General features: G+C 38.1%; 2 protein-coding genes across 5 annotated transcripts in view; one reads left to right on the forward strand and one right to left on the reverse strand.

Moving 5' to 3' along the window:
* The window catches only part of LOC110450192, a 107835-nt gene extending 100289 nt beyond the window's left edge, over nt 1–7546 (forward strand). For 3 of the 4 annotated variants that reach the window (XM_021497513.1, XM_021497527.1, XM_021497537.1), the window contains 6 exons: nt 3048–3201; nt 3851–3995; nt 4183–4289; nt 4599–4703; nt 5094–5843; nt 6427–7546. In XM_021497513.1, the coding sequence (XP_021353188.1) occupies nt 3048–3201; nt 3851–3995; nt 4183–4289; nt 4599–4703; nt 5094–5843; nt 6427–6471 (1306 nt within the window). In that variant the 3' untranslated portion in view covers nt 6472–7546. The remainder of the gene's footprint in view (nt 1–3047; nt 3202–3850; nt 3996–4182; nt 4290–4598; nt 4704–5093; nt 5844–6426) is intronic. The other variant, XM_021497520.1, reaches the window with a different exon arrangement.
* Nucleotides 7547–8641: 1095 nt separating this feature from the next.
* On the reverse strand, nt 8642–15711 carry LOC110450006. The gene is made up of 3 exons (XM_021497206.1): nt 15467–15711; nt 9549–9678; nt 8642–9225 (listed from the first exon to the last, which is right to left on the reverse strand). Exons 1-3 carry the CDS (start codon nt 15546–15548, stop codon nt 9063–9065), a joined length of 375 nt encoding a protein of 124 aa, XP_021352881.1. The 5' UTR covers nt 15549–15711; the 3' UTR covers nt 8642–9062.
* Nucleotides 15712–17597: the final 1886 nt, after the last annotated feature.

Consider the following 17597-nt stretch of genomic DNA (forward strand, 5'->3'; position numbering starts at 1 on the left):
TTGAAAGTGGATCCAGAAACATCGATTCGTTGTTAGTGGTACCAAATATAGGAATTGTACCAAATACAGAATATATGACAATTTCCAGAGTACCCAGGACAACGCTTTTGTGGTTACTCTGATTTGGTTACTCTGATTTTTCCTAATGTGATACTCACATAGGTGAAACTGTCAATGTGATGAACAACATCACAATTGTTCTAGATACTTTTTTAAAGTTATCACGTTAAACTCATAAAGCTTAATATTCTGTCCACCAACTTTTCTTTCTTCAATATCCCGTCACTGTCACTGACCCTGTGTCCCTTCAATATCCCGTCACTGTGACAAAAATATATTGTCTGTTTGGTATGACCCTGTGTCCCTTCAATATCTAGTCACTGTGACGAATATACGACTAATATAAAATGCAATAGGATAAGTTATTGATCATAAACATGACTCATACTTAAATCTGTTTACATTTTTATATACAGACGTATGTGTGTATAACCAAAACCATACAGAGAAAAGCCAGTGAGCTAGATATAAATGAAGCTAGTGAATCGGTGATATCAGGCCCCACAGGGGGAGGGGATTGTCGGTCAAGTCAGGGGAGGCGGGGTTTTCTGTGGGATAGGGGACGACACTAATCGGTATGGGTGTCTGAAATTGCCAACCATAAATATATTGTATTTCCCTATTCAACAGGAATATGTAAACTTTCAATTGAAATTTAGGATGTTTCAAATAGAAAGATAGAACGGTGAGCTGGTCTGTTATTAAATTAATTCAAATTTGACGACGATATCAAGTACATCGCATTCATCTTTAATGTTTAAATGAGTTTAAAAATCAATAACGATCAACTGCAGCTTCACTTAATGGTACAATGAAATTAAAATCGTTGATATTTTAATAATCATTAAAAGCTGACCAAGCCTACAACTGAATAAAATCTTAAGAAATGAAAAGATATGTAAGGCACCGCCATTTGCATTACATCTGTATATTTTCTTACAGGTTTACAATTTCGTATTTTGTCAATTTTCCAAAAAACTATAGTTAGGGATTGGAAACAGAGCTGAACTATATATCAAAGTTTGGTTCGTTGAAAGAGGGAGGTTACTGGCAAGCTTCGAATCGGCGGGATACCGATGTGTCTGCCCGCCCCTGATAGGGTACCATATGGATGTGTTAGAAGTTGTTTTAAACATCATCGGCAAACCCTTCTTGTACATTGACGTCAGTTTACATAACTATGTCCATTGTGTTTCGTTTCAAATATTGAAAGTTTAGATTTACTAATTTGTTAACATCACGAACATCTAACAACTGTAGATTTTGTATTTGACATATAATACTCAAAAGTTATGATAAATAAACGTTTATATGATCATTGGGTAAACTTGGTGTACTGGTGAGATAAGGTCTGTAAAAGGTTATATGTTACCCCACTAAAATATGACGGAGTAACAATTGCTCCATTGTATAGACTAGTGAACGATTTACCATTGTCAACATACCGAGATTAGGCCGATGTAATATTAGCACTGAAACAAACAAAACTCATGTTTCTATACCAGTCCTGTACGTGGTTCTGCCGTATCTCATATTGTTGTGGAATGTTTGGTCTGTTTGAAATAAACAAAGTAATTAATGCATAGCACTAATTCATATTTTACACATACAGAAATGTACAAGTCTACATAATATTTTTACCTAGAACTTGGCCTGTGACCAATATGGCACCTACACTTTCACTAACAACAAGTACTGAAACTTCAGGAACATAACCACATGTATCAACAGATAAGGACGTAAGCGGGATATGTACAGAGATAGGTGGGGGCGAGATAGCGCCAGATGTGTGGGTGGGGGTATACAGACCTCGTCTGGTGGCTATCAGTAGGGCTGACCCGCACTCCTCAATGGTAAGCACGCGGATCGTTTACCAATCACACAGATCGACCTAGTAAATGGTACGCAAACACAGTTAATGTCGAGAGCGTGACGAACGTTAATCTGTTTCACATAGTTTCTTCACTTATTTATTTAACACAAAGCTCTCTGCGATTACACAATATGGTTCGTCAATGCTTCTAAAGAAGTGAAAAAGGCAAATCCCAATTACGCTCTCATGGAAGCTAAAACGGCTTTTATGTGTGACTGATAACATTACCACTTTAAGCAAATTTTCAAATTATTTGAAAAAGAGAAAGCAAGGCTGTTTTTAGCATCCTTAAAATTTGTTCTGATAATATCATTTAGATATCATCAAATGTTGTGTGAGCCTCGTTTGCAGTGAGCCGGATCTTTGTAGCGATAGCGGTTTTAAAATTAGACTGCAAAACTAGAGCGATAAAACGTTTGGAACGAAACAAAAAGGCATTTGTTGAGATCCGGACAACAGTAACAGATTGGTGGTAATCATGATCCTGTCGAACACACCCAGCATCTGATTTGTCTTAGTTAGATAGTTAGTGGTCTAAATGACGACTTTCATTGAGTTTCTGGTTGTTTAGGGTACTCGTTAGTATCACAGAGTGGCTGTCTCGTATCTGTGCCGTATTTTCTCATAAATGACCTGTATACCATTTTTGATTCATTCTCCTTGCATTTCAGTGTCTTGTTCTCCTTTACTAAAACTTAGATATTCTACCACTAGTATAGAAATCCTCGCCCTGGTAAGAATTATTTCCCTAACCTATGTTAACTGCACAAGTTTTTAATTTTAGAATAGAAGGTTTTCTTATAACGACATAGAAGTACATGTATGCGAGAAACAGGCTCTCACATGCTTGATAATGTCAGAAGAGTAAAAATAGTGATTTTAAAGTCGGCCAGTCCATCTGGATGGAATCGCCTAATACATCAAACGGTCTCGTGTTATCATCGATAATGGATTTGGTGTTGTACACTGTACGGGTTTAAAACCTACAAAGTCTAATTTAAACAAGGTTTCGTATAAATAATTCTCACTGAAACCTTCGTACGATTTGGATAGACTGATGAAGGTTAGAATATATCCTGTCGGTATTACCATTTTGCTGATATTGGTTCCACAGGTATTGGTTTGTCCTGAAGGGGTCCTCGCTCTTCTGTTACCTCACCCCAGACGATTCTATCACCGTGGACCTGCTGGACGTCCGGGGGTACGGAGCCGAATGTCTTGTCGACAGGTTCAGAGGGAAACGCTTCGTCCTTCACCTCACGCATGAGGTTGGTATACGCATGTGCAGGACGCGTGCACACATATATATGTATGCAGCTGTATGTGTTTGTTATATATCTCAGGGACTCGACACTTTGTTACAGTGGGTACATTTGAATATATCCTGATGGGTAGAGTAATGTTAGAAGGGTGCCATTTTTACAGAGATTTGATTCAAACCCTTTAAGTGTCTATTTAATACTCTTCATACATCAGGAAAGGTCCAAATATACTAACTGTAACACATTCTCGGGTCCCTGTGTCATGTTTCTGTAGCCATATATAGGGATACTTAACTACACAACATTTTTAAATCGACGTTTTTATTTTATTGTTTTGCGTAATTATGATATTATAGAAAGTGTGCACGTGTTCAATAACAGTCCAGCTTGGTCATGTGGGCGAACACTTTCTTTGGCAGATGACAAATGTATCTATGTTTAGATAATCTTCATGTTACCGACGAGAAGGAAACATTAAACAAATGGTTCCTTTCAGATACGACACTGGAACGTGTATCTTTGCTTGTCTTTATCTTACAGTTCAGGAAAAACTAAATATTTCTAATAAGAGATAAATATCGAATAGTACAATGATAACAGAAAAACCATGAACGTTCAGGACTAACTGGTGTTAATCCCGTGTGCTTACTTTTAGGAGTACGTGTCGGTACATCTGTCCATCGACAACCGGGACGATATGGAGGAGTGGAAGGCAGCCATACAGGAGGCGGCTGGGGATTCCCCTAGTCCTCAGGCTGTGACGTCAGAGACAGTTATTGTAGAGCCTACCTCGGTGACAGGTCAGTATAATTATAACCTGTCCATTATTTAGTCTCCTTCTCCGTTTAAATGAATACAATGAAAAATACACATTTTTTTTATTTCTTTTCAATTTTCAAATAGTTTGCAAGGCTTCCTTTGAGTCCACGATGTTCCGTTGAGTACATTTCATACATAATGAGTATTGTTCTGTTTTATCTCCCCTAGATGGGTCTACATACGAAGATAAATGTGTGTCGGTGAAACAGAAGCTTTTAAACGAGATGTTACGTCAGAAACATGAGTTAGAGAGGAAACAGGCAGCTCGACAGCGGGTAGGTAGTCTTCTAATGTCATAGGATAGCAATTAAAAAAATATTTCTTGAAAATTTAATTAAAGATGAAAACAATATTTGGTTGATTTCTACCTTAGGACATGCATTCTTTTGGTTTGTTTTTAAAAGCAAACAAACAGTGTTACGTATTTTATAAATTCCGCGAATATTTATAACAAAAAGTGTAAATTGACGCGTATTTTCTAAGAATCTTGAATTTTCACGGCATAAACAATGTGTAGCAACATTTACTATACGTTTTATGTCGTTCGAGTTATGTCCCCTGACGTTATGCATCTAACGTTATAGCGTTCTCACGGAGTGGAGTCCCCCAACAAAGACCTCAGCTCGGTGGAGAAACAAATCACCTACGCAACACACATACGTCAGAGACGTCTGTCTACACAGATCAAGGTAAACTTCTGCGTTTGTGTCCGGCTAAAAATAAGTGTGATTTATGTTGAGTACACGAAAAGTGTTACCAAAAATACAGCTCAGTCAAGATTTAGGTCATGGTATTATCCATCGGATTGTATGGCGTATATGTAACGGAACAATTTTCTTAAATTTATTGATAAATATAACAATAAAAGATAGCTTAATAAAAGAATATGTGTAATTAGAAATGGGATTGGGCACAAGTTGAACAACTTATTCGAAGTCCTTTCCCTACAATTATACAATTGTTTTTTAGCTAAAATTCAAGATGGCAAAACCACATTTGATACATTGTAACTGAAGCTATACACAGAGCAGGTAATATTTTGTTGTCCCCTATTAATTGTGTTTGCTTCGTCACAACAGATGGAGACGATAACTAAACAGCTACACAGCCAGACTACGTCAAGCAAGCGCTTTCCTTTCAGTTTCGGAGGCAAGAAAAAGACCAACAACCAAGACCACCTGAAAGGTCAGCTACAGGAACTGAACAACAAACTACAACAAATCGACCTTGACCTTACATCACACATCAACAAATCCACGTCCAAGACGGACTTATTAGACATGAACCAGAACCGGAAGTCCAACGGTAATGGCGTTCATGAACATGAATCACGTGTCAGTGATGACGCCTCATTTGCTGTCAGATTACCACCCGGTAGCAGCAATGGTACAAAAGATGACAGTGATATGAATAAAACAAACACTTTAAAAAACAGTGTTCAGAAACTAGCTCAGAAAACATTTTCTAGATCTGTCAAGTCAAAAAAATCAAAGCGTTCTAATGACGGTGATGCAATAACGAACGGGTACCTATCAGACTCCATGGTAATAGACCGACATCGGCACGGCCTGGAGAATGGCGACCCTTCCACGGAGTACGACTCTGAGGACGGAACAGAAACTCACAAGGCGGACAGTCTCACCGACCTGACCACAACAAACACCTCTTTTACTAGTGATGATAATGTGTTCGATAACAAATCTGACTCAGGCGGCACCAAGTTCAAATCCAGGAAAAGCAATTCTTCATACTCATCCAACTCATCGACACATTCACAGGCTTCCACGCCAAGGAAGGAGGTGGACCCCAACATCATGGCGGAAATCGACGTAAGTTGAAATCTAAATGGTCATCGCAGGATTGTGTCAGTGTAATTTTAATGGTATCACGACTTTTTCACAGCGTTTACTTCAAATGTGTTATCTTACTGTGTTGTAGTGTAAGGAGAATCATCTTGATACTAAATATCTCCCTCATGAATATATTCCAACTAAATTATCTACCAGTTAAAACCAGCTAATGTAACCATGCTCTGTCAGTCTGATACAAATCATCATCGTATCACAATAACATGTGTATGGACTAACCTATAAGTAAAGCGTTGTGATATTACATGTGTATGTACTGTAAAAGTAAAAACTTTCGCGAGTGGAAATGTTAGCGTTTTCAGTCTTTAAACTGATTGCGGTTTGAAAGTTATCGGGTTGTCAATGGTTCTAAAATCTTCATGTATATGTTATACACAATATACATATATATGTAATATATATAATCTTAATAATCTAAAAAAAACAATTGTCGTGGATATTTTCGCGCTTGTTTATGTAACAGATGAAACGCGAGCATCAATTTTACAGTAGAATTCATTGGGGAAAGTTCAATTTTGTATTTGTTTGTCGTTATTTGTTCCAGGCTTTTGAGGATTTCACGAAACAGATAATGGGAATGAAGTTGTAAACATCCTGAAGCCGACATTGTGTCCCTATTGTCATGTAGGGACACCTATTGTTATGTATTGTGTCACCGGCCTCTGCCTACCTGGGTCCCAACGGAGGATGTCCTTCACTTGTGGCAGTGTGATATAATGTAATCCTGACTACACCACAGCGTGGTAATGTCCGGTAGTCTCAGATACACCTTATTACATATACTCTCGACCAGGACAAAAAGAAGCCATTAAGCCTTCCGCGTTAGTTAGTGGTGATTTGATAGGTCGTGTTTTAAGTCACATTGCCAGCCTGTTTACAGGATTAGGATACCATGGACGCTTGTTTATCTCGATACGTCCGTAAGTCCGGAAACGTTATTCCGTTCCAGTATATAAGCCTCACCAATCAATGTTACTGGATGATGGTGAACAGCCAGATGTGATTGACATGATGATATTAAGGTGGCAAATGTGCGAAAGTGCGTCCAGAAACCAGAGCAATAATAACAGAAGTCGTGGGTAGGAATCTGCCAAAACTCTCAGCAAATATACACCTGGACCTCAAGTTGATTTACACTACTGAACATATGATTGTCTACTAATCAGTTTAATGCTTTTATGTACTCATGCAAAAACAGACAGTTCATTAAGGTAGTATTCTACTTGTGACGTTGCGGGAGAGTTATCTCCCTTAAAATGTTTTATGCCATAATATAACAGTTCAGGTTTACCTCATATTGCCAATGCATGCATTCCTGTGTAGCTGTATAAATATCATCAGTGAGTCATGGCTACTCTAAAGCACAAGTGTAGTACGGAACTCTTTTGAGAGGGAGGTGCATTTCACACTTAGGTTGCATATATCCTTAAGTCGTACGGTTTTTATCGTGCCTTTTGAACGACTGTTGTACAATGACACTGTAAAAGACTGTAAGTGGTCACTGCTGGGGCTTTATCAAGTCTCTAGGAGGAAAGGCAAAACGTGCAATGTGAATTCTACTGCAAACTTTTTTCAATCGACAGAATTAACATAACTACTGAAGATTGATAATGCATATGTGGACAATGTACTGAAACACAGATCAATAAAATATTATACTGTTATAATTTTGTCCTTGTTTATGGTAACTATGATTACTTGTGTATAGGTTTTGTACTGGTGGTTCGGAGGAGGATCATATGGTCGCCGTGGCCACGATAGCAAGATATGCTACGATAGATGTCGGCTACCAAATGCTGCGTTAATATTCTCTGCAGAAGCTCATTATATTTACCTCACCATTGGACACATGTTCCTCAAACTGTCATTTTGTATTATGCTGGGTTCCCGGACATGTGGGAATACCAAGTAATGAAAGTACAGATTGCTCTGCAAAAGCAGCTCTTTCGCTACCACGGCTGTTAGTTTCAAACATCATTTTACTGACTTTAAACCACTTAGATTACAGGATTACAATGGCAAAATATAATTGGACTCAGTGCGTCTACAGCAAATTACACTCGATAAAATCTGTGATCGGTGATTGGTGTCCTGGCTACAGAGGAAGGCGCCGAGACGAGGTTGCCCTTGCCCGTTTCAGAATTGGTCATTGAAACGTGAAGACTAGCCTCAAAAGTAAAACACCTCTTATTAGATTGTGCAGACTTTCAGCCAACTAGTGGAAATTTCTATAATAACGTTGCATGTCTTAAATCTGTTCGAAACAATAAGTGTCTCCACAACTTTAAGCTACCTGGAAACTGTATGTTGGTCTGTTCGATATCAGTCTCCATTGCCACTTTGAATATTCCAAGTTCACGTTTGTCGTTAACCATTTCGTTTGTTAGACGTCATGTTCATTTTTGATTCGATTTCATCGACCATTTCCTAGCCCTAATTTCTTCTCCTGTGTTGATGGGCCAGCTATAAGCACGTTTTAATAATAATTAATGTGTATAGGTTTTACTCATGTTATCTACAAAGAGTTGTCGTGCCTTACACGACGGAACCTATCGAGTTCAAGGGAGGAAACTCTAATAACCAGAAAAAGATAGACGTATGTCTGGTTGCTTTGGAGACGCGATGTACCCTATCAGAGTAGAGTTCCAGTGACGTACATATACCCAAATATGGCACAGAAATGAGAAGATAGTCGTAGAATGTTTGTGTCTATTCCTCTACAACACCACTGCCTGCGGAGATGACAATAGAACGAAATCTTGACATTTCCAAAGATTCTTAGTTATTTATTATATAATATATAAGCCCTCTTTATATCATAATTAAAACAAATACGGTAGCGGTCCTTACTGTAGTATTAAACAAGTTTGGTCGGTTAATAACAGAACACTTTCTATCATAAAATATACACAAATAAGGTCGGAGATAAGTACTGGAGCATCATTATCCTTTAATTTAGACAAACAGACATGGTAAGTACAGATGTACTGGTAGTGGTATAATATACATACCTACATTTGTACATTGTGATAAGTCACAAAGATGACATCACTTGATCATACCAAAAAGCGGATGAATTTAAACATGGACGTCATTTAAACCAGAAGTTAAACTAGAAGTTTCGAGATAACGAAAAAGTAAAACAAAAACAATTTCCCATTTAAGACACAAAATCCAAGTTCAACCGACAGGAGATATGTCATATGACGTTTTCTCATCTGCTATGATAAACGAGGGCTCGTCGATACACTTCACGGTGACACTACAATCCGGGTTCTTTGTCTCCGTACATTTCGGACCGGAACTGTCAGGACCATATTGATTTTCGTCATTATATCCCATTCTGTAACCAAAACAAAGTTACAAATGTAAACATTTATCTCAATCTAAACCTTAAACACGGTTCAGTATTTAGAAAACCCGAGTCTGTAGACATACAAAACCGTAAATATACCTCAAACGTTTACAGTAGCGAACAGTATTGTATTTAGTATTCCTCAATCTATCTTTTTACAAATTTCTATATGCTAAACGCTTCACACGTGACTTGTCCAAAGAAAATACATCAACCAGTGCTTACAATGTTTTAATTATACCATGTTCATATCATGAAAGCCTTTACTGGGATGCAGTCGTGATTTCCTAGGATATATTAAATAATATTACCCGCACATGTTGACCAGGTTCTCCTCGACACATTTGTATGCCTTACACTCGGGGTGAAGTCTTTCTTCTACCTCTCCTATCCTGAGAGTCACGTTGACCTTTTCTATTACACACTGGTTTATAATTTCATCTGGGGAAGAGATATAAAGCAACATGCAAATATTTTTCTTTTCTTGTAAGAGTAAATTACCCTTCTATAAAATAAGAATAAAGAAAAATCACAAAACAAATCTTATGTATAGATTGTAAAAAGCAAATGATGACAACATAAACCGATGGCATGGTTAACGTAATGTAACAAAAAGGGAAGAAAAGCAATTAAGAAATAATACGAGTAGCCGCTAGCATTTAATGTAACAAATAAACCGTATGAAATCAACAAAAGGATTTGTAACTTGAACGAACAACTTAGCCTCTCTATGCGTTTTCAAAGCATAAACTATCTGACTTTTGGTCAGTGTAGCATGTCAAACGCCCCTCTTACTACTATAGACACTCTACTGAGCATGTTTAATCTACATACATTCATATAGACAAGTATTGTCAGGAAATGTTTGGTGTTAGGCAAGGAGATGCAGTTTGGTCCTTGTACTCCAAATCACAGGAAAAGGTGTTTTTAGATAAAAGGGCATTGTGGGATAAGTATGAAACTTTCACAAACTATATATCATATAAATAATATCTATGCCAAGTTACATGCTTATCCCCAAATGCCTTTTATGTACAATCAGCGGATAAACATTGGAAATAGGCAGAACATTTGATATTCAATAAAATCGATTAACTTTAACGATTAAAGCAGATACTTTCCTTGAGGCAAGGAAACTTACAATTACCAGCAAATCAAACTTCATATATATATTAAACCAATCATTTTACAGTGATTATGGTGACAAATGTCATTTTTATATGTAATCTAACTTTGCAAATTAAGAAAACATCACAGGACCTGGGACTTACTTCAGCCACAGGTGCTGAGCAAATATTAAATGATACATACAATATACATTATTAACTATAAATATCTTATACTTATAGCATATAAAGGGTGTCATGCACCTTCTAATTCACTTAAAATTGAGAGATATATGTATTTGAAAAAGCCAAGTTTGAGATGTGTCTAGAAGCCATAACTCAGTATAAAACAACAGGAAATTATGTAGTCAATATGCAATTTATGTAAGTCTACTTAAATGAGTGAAGTTGTAAATGTCAAGTCAAAATATTAATTAGGAAGGAAATTATTGAGAAATCAAAACACTTTTCATTTGGAAATTTCCTAAAACAACCCCCCTGTCTTAATCCTTCGTTTTATATAAACAATCTTTAAGTGACGATTGAATTTCTGTCATTTTTCATTCTGTTACATTTGCTTGTCTAATTTATACATGTTTTCAAACAGAAATGGTATTATTTTGGTTTTTAAGCTCATTTTGAAAACAGCAAACTATATTTGTGATTTACCCTACCCCTTTTGGTACCCCCAGAAACATACTTTCTGTCAAAGTTTTACCTTAGTTTTCCGCATGTCATACAATAGGACATCTTTGAACAAAATAGGGAAGTGAAAATCTGAATATACCGGGACCCATAAAAGTGCCTTGTAGATAGAGGATTAGTTTCTATACGTAATTCATGCTAATTATTATTGTGCAATTTATCACTACTTTGTGTGTCTTAACACAGTCGCGAAACCTGCGTTGCATTGAGTATTATCCACGATTTATTTCCAACCGTCGGAGCTCAAGTCCCTTCAGCTAGCAGTAGATGCTACTTTCACCTCACCGGATCACCAAGACACAGCATGCGATTGTCCTACACGCCAACTGGAAGTTATTGAACCTGTTCCGGTTGGTGAGCCTGTCACCTGGTGCCATAGAATGGTTGTTTGTGCGAAAAAGAATGGTACACCTCAGCGCACTGTTGACTTCGAACCCTTATATGCACATGCCACTCGTGATACTCATCATACCCCTTCGCCATTCCACCAAGCCCGGTCTATTCCACATGAAAAGAAGAAGACACTATTTGGTGTATGGAACGTTTATCACAGTGTACCCATCTGCGAAGAGGACAGACACTTGACCACGTTCATTACTCCTTGGGGGAGGTACCGTTACAAAACTGCACTCCAAGGCTCGTTGCATCGGGCGACGGATACATCAGGCGCTATGACGAGCTTGTTTCGGACATCATCAATAAAACCAAATGTGTCGACGATGTTTTATTATGGTCCGACACTGTTGAAGAAAGCTTCTTTCAGGCAGGCCAGTGGCTTGACATATGCGGCCGTAACGGTATAACGCTAAACCCTGATAAATTTGTATTCGCAGAGGACACACTCGAATTCGCTGGGTTTGAAATAACCAACGATAGTGTACGGCCTTCACAGAAATACCTACGCGCCATCCTGAATTTTCCGGCACTCAGGAACATCACAAACGTGCGGTCATGGTTTGGACTAGTCAATCAGGTGTCATATGCCTTCAGTATGACTGAGAATATGCTTCCTTTTCGTCAATTGCTCAAACCAGATCAACCGTTTCAGTGGACTGAAGATCTCAAACGACTGTTTGAGGAATCAAAAATTGTCATTGCCAACAAGATTGAGCAGGGTGTACGGATTTTCGACCCAAGTAAATTGACGTGTCTCGCGACAGATTGTTCAAAGACTGGCATTGGATTTATGTTGCTACAGAAACACTGCGCTTATGCTAATGAAAACCTGCTATGCTGCCGTGATGGTTGGAAAGTTACACTCGTAGGTAGTCGGTTCACACACACGGCAGAGATACGTTACGCACCGGTTGAGGGCGAAGCCCTGGCAGTAACAGATGCCCTTGATAAAGCTCAACACTTCGTTCTTGGGTGCGACAAATGTATCATAGCTGTTGATCATAATCCATTGTTGAAGTTATTTGGCGATAGATCACTGGAAAACATTCTTAACAACAGAATTCGAAAACTCAGGGAGAAAACACTACGATACCGTTTTCGAATGCTTCATGTGCTTGGCACACGACATCGTGCTGCGGTTTGTATCTCCCGACATCCTATTGGTGAGCCTGAGAAACTTGTGCTCGAGGACGACATTGCAGCACTGTCCTTTTCTGCCGTCGACATCGCCCACTTTGGTCTAATGAGTGGTATCCGCATGCCTTCATCAGGACTAGCATTTGTCGAGGAGCATGTCGTAGCATCAGCCTTTCAACACTAGATGCGATCAAGTTACGATCCGTCACTTGGTAGCGCGTTAGAACCACTACTACCACCGACGACAACATGCAGGCGTTAATAGCTCTGATAGAGGCCGGTATACCGGGAACCCGTCACGAGCTGCCTAGACCACTTCAAGAATATTTCCCATTCCGCAACGACCTTCATACGGTTGATTGTGTAGTACTTTATAAAGACAAAATAATCATTCCACCATCACTCCGGGAAGAAGCCCTTGCCTCTCTGCATTCGGCACATCAAGAGGTGAAATCTATGACTTCAAGAGCTGACGCGTCAATCTTCTGGCCTGGTACCACGCCTGTCATTGCCTCCCTACGTGCATCCTGTAACCACTGCAACCGTATTGATCCATCTAACCCGAGTGCACCACTGACACCTTTGATTACTCCTGACTATCCATTCCAATGCGTGTGTGCATATTTCTTTCACTGCATGGGCTGTAATTACCTAGTGGTAGTTGATCGTTATTCCAACTGGCCGGTAGTGGAGAAAGCCTCTGATGGTTCCTATGGTTTAATAGACTCTCTCCGAAGGACATTTGTTACTTTTGGTATTCCTGATGAACTAGCATCAGATGGTGGACCACACGTCGATTTCTCAGGAACTGGGGTGTTCACCATAGACTGTCATCTGTAGCTTTCCCCCATAGTAACTGCCGTGCTGAAGTGGGAGTCAAAACGGTGAAGCGTCTGATCACTGGCAACACCAGTCCTATTGGCGACTTAAACACCGATGCATTACAACGCGCTATTCTCCAGTATCATAACACACCTGACAGAGACACAAAACTATCTCGTTTGGTCGTCCTATACGAGACTTTATTCCTATACCACCCGGTCGGTACATTCCACACAACACTTGACTGGAGACTTTAACAGCTCGCGAGGAGGCGTTACGGAACCGTCACATGCGAGAAAGTGAACGTTGGTCTAAACACACCAAACGTCTCTTACCTCTTGCAGTTGGAGATGTACGCATCCAAAAGCAAGTTGGTCCTCACCCTCTTAAATGGGACAAGACTGGAATCAGTTTCTATACGTGATTCATGCTAATTATTATTGTGCAATTTACCGCTACTTTGTGTGTCTTTTCAGATCATGTTCATTGCTGAATAAACATATTTTAAAGTAAACGGAACAGAGTCCCATATAATAGACACTCATCCTTTGTGGAATTCATATCCCTCTCCTGCGGGACATGTTTTAGACAGAGGTCAATCGGCTAAATTTCGAAACACAATAAGTGCACGATTTCTTCCAGCCCAGGTGCACTTTCAAGTCTTATTGTCAATATTGTCTAATGCCAAGATAACGTGGATGCTAGAACTCAACTTTAAACTTGTCAATATGTATCTGTAGCCCTACTTTCCTTTGGTCCTGACCCCGCTCAAGGACATTTTGAGATGTATGTCTTGTGTGGGGCCAGAGCGCACTACTATTTAAAAATATGGAATTCTGCGACACCGTTTGGTATTGGAAAGTTTTCAAGGGCTGTTCGGAATTCTTCTAAATGGAAAAGTCTATTCTTCTTTTGACCAGATCAGTACGGTTTGTTGGTTTGTCACTCCCGTGTAATTTGCTTAATGACGTCACACAAAACAAAGTATACCAAAGCGTCATAACACAACGACAAAATATATCACAGCGTCAAAACATAACCACAATATATACAACACCTTCAACGCATAGCGACAAAATATACATTGGCGTCAACATAGAAGGATTATATACATCGCGGCGTCAACTTACAAAGACAAAATATATCACAGCGTCAACCACAGACAAAATATATCATAGCGTTAAAACACAGACAAAATATATCATAGCGTCAACAAACAACGACAAAATATATCATAGCGTAAAAATACAGACAAAATGTATCATAGCGTCTAAATAGAGACACAATATATCACAGCGTAAAAACGCAGACAAAATATATCGTAGCTTAAAAACACAGACAAAATATATTATAACGTAAAACCACAAACAAAATATATCGTAGCGTCAAAACACAGACAAAATATATCATAGCTTAAAAATACAGATAAGCAAAACACAGACAAAATATGTCATAGCGTCAAAACACAGACAATATATCTCGTAACATCAAAACACAGACAAAATATATCATTGCGTTAAAATACAGACAAAACATATCACAGCGCCAATAAACAACGGTTCCATAACGTCCTCAAACAAAGACAAAATATATCATAGCTTAAAAATACAGATAAGCAAAACACAGACAAAATATATCATTGCGTTAAAATACAGACAAAACATATCACAGCTCCAATAAACAACGGTTCCACAACGTCTTCAAACAAAGACAAAATATATCACAGCGCCAATAAACAACGGTTCCATAACGTCTTCAAACAAAGACAAAATATACCAAATCATCCACATATAAGTCACATACGATAGCGTCAAGACTACGAAAAAAAAAATCAAGAAAACGTCAACAAACAATGGAAATTAAGATGGAGCTCATGAAACAAGCCATGAAGATCGGAACTGGACGATCATGGAGACAAATTATCAAGGGTTTATAGAAAGCCTTCATAATTCAATACAAGTGAATGAAAAGTCAAAGGATTAGGAAGCAGTATGCTATCCAATATAAACACGTATTTGAAAGTCAAAATGAGTTGCATTTTCTAGAACAAAAATAAAACGAACCGTCTGTAGATATTTCACGACAGGAGCACTCGACTCTGCCGGCTGTGGCGATGATGACGATGAAGGCTAGGGAAGATAACATGACTTGTTTGCCGTGGGGTTTCTCCTGTTCGTGGTTCCGAAGTTTACCGGGAGGTATTGTTTACTGTGTTGATTCCAAAATATATCTTATGGTTTCCAGAGTTTCCTGTAAATTGGCGTGGTGTTCAGAGTTATATAGGACTGATTCCAGATACTGGCTAGTAGCTTCGATGTTTTATTTTTTCATTTCATACAATTTATTACAATAGTTACAAGTTTCATTTCTAAGAAACATTGTATTTCTGGAAACAGGTGTTGTAATTTGAGATGTTTCTCTATAATCTTAAAGACGTAATCTATAGTAACATAATGCACTAATTATATTATTTTTAATAATAATATAACATATGCTAGGTATCATATGTCTTATATTTAAGAGGGCGTGCTATACGAAACAGACACGAAGTAGGCACAATACGGGGACACAGATCAATCGTTACACATACACGTTATAAATATTTAATAAATTGATACGAAAACCAAAGGTGGCATGCTCTTAATTGATTGACACCGCCTCGCGGTAAGTAAATGACATATACATATCGTGCATAGGAACAGGTGATATGTAGAAGTTTATCAATTGCCAAGCATGGGAGAGAAAAGTCAACAAAACAGCATAGGCAGAACATAAATTAGCGATCGAGATGATATGTCGAGCGCTCGAGACGTTATGTCGAGTCCTCGAGATAATTAATGTACAAAATAATATTGTGAATCAAACGACTATACCTAGGTTAATGAATATACCAGATAGAACACTATCAGATAATAAATTGTTGCCTAACTTCATAAATGATATTGTTTAAACTAGATACTTTATAGCTTTGAAGGGTATAATGGCTGGGAGAAAGGTGTAATGCTGAAGGAAAAACAAGAAAATACCGAAGTTTTAACAAAATCGTATTCAAACTCAGATTCGATAAAACTATGACAACATATAAGGAAATTAAAGACTGATGGAGATACTTAGAAAGCTTCAGGAGAATAAGACCAGGCATTCTGGAAGGTTAAGCGTCTTCTGATTCATCGGCAACCCCCGCCATGTAAATCTAGATCAAATCCAAGTAAAGTCACTTCCTCACATTGATAACTTGAGCAGTTTCAACAAAACGCAGAGACATCGACCTTTTTATCACGTTACTAAATAGCATACTTCCTACCGAGATCCGGATGGATCCAATACAACTTGTCCATAGTCATCATTCAACTTTCATCCTTGGAAAGTTAATGTTGCACGTTTGTCCGTCAGTAGTCGACATTTATCACGGACGTCATGATATACGGACTAAGCTCTTGAATATCGACTCAACTACGACTCGCAATGACTGCAGTTTTGGGAAACAGGTATGGAACTATCAAGAAAGTGAAAATTGACTATTGAAATATATCAATCGTCCAGCTTATTTTGTAGGTACATCATGTAAGTACAGTAAGCCGTCTCTGTTGGTTATACATGTATCATGAGCAAAGACCGTCAAAGTGACGTTTACAATATATTTCACGGCACTAATAACGTTTAGAATATATTTCAAGGCACTAATAACGTTTACAATTTATTTCGCGCACTAGGTAATAGCTGCTATTTATTTCCCCGCAGTAGGAAACAGTTTAAAAAAATTCCCGGACGAGGTAACAGCTGTTTGAATGTTTTGCATATTGCGTGATCACAATAACAAACGACTACATTGTATGATTAACAACGGTTTTTAAAATTATGCGAGAAAAGATTCCGAGCGACATATGGTATCCGTACAGGGAGTCAATAAATCGTTTCAAGACAGTATAGAAAACAGGTAATAACGAAGTCTGTTGATTAATCATAATTTCTTTCAGTGTACTTTATCACGTGTTTCACGATACACGTTACAAACTATTTGTAACATTAATAACGAATAAAGAATGTACATGTCATAATAACATCAATACTGCACATGTCATGATAACATCAATACTGTACAAGGCATGATAACATCAATAATGTACATGTCATAATAACATCAATAATGTACATGTCATAATAACATCAATAATTTACAAGGCATGATAACAT

Source organism: Mizuhopecten yessoensis, unplaced genomic scaffold, assembly GCF_002113885.1.
Source record: "Mizuhopecten yessoensis strain PY_sf001 unplaced genomic scaffold, ASM211388v2 scaffold523, whole genome shotgun sequence".
Lineage (NCBI taxonomy): Eukaryota > Metazoa > Mollusca > Bivalvia > Pectinida > Pectinidae > Mizuhopecten > Mizuhopecten yessoensis.

Bases quoted from the DNA above. Each gene is read 5' to 3' on its own strand.
- LOC110450006 (XM_021497206.1), bottom strand. From the start codon at position 15,548: ATGTTATCTTCCCTAGCCTTCATCGTCATCATCGCCACAGCCGGCAGA. The intron at 9,679-15,466 runs GTTCGTTTTATT...TCTCTTCCCCAG, and splicing joins TCGTGAAATATCTACAGACG to ATGAAATTATAAACCAGTGT. The intron at 9,226-9,548 runs GTAATATTATTT...TTTTGGTTACAG, and splicing joins AACCTGGTCAACATGTGCGG to AATGGGATATAATGACGAAA.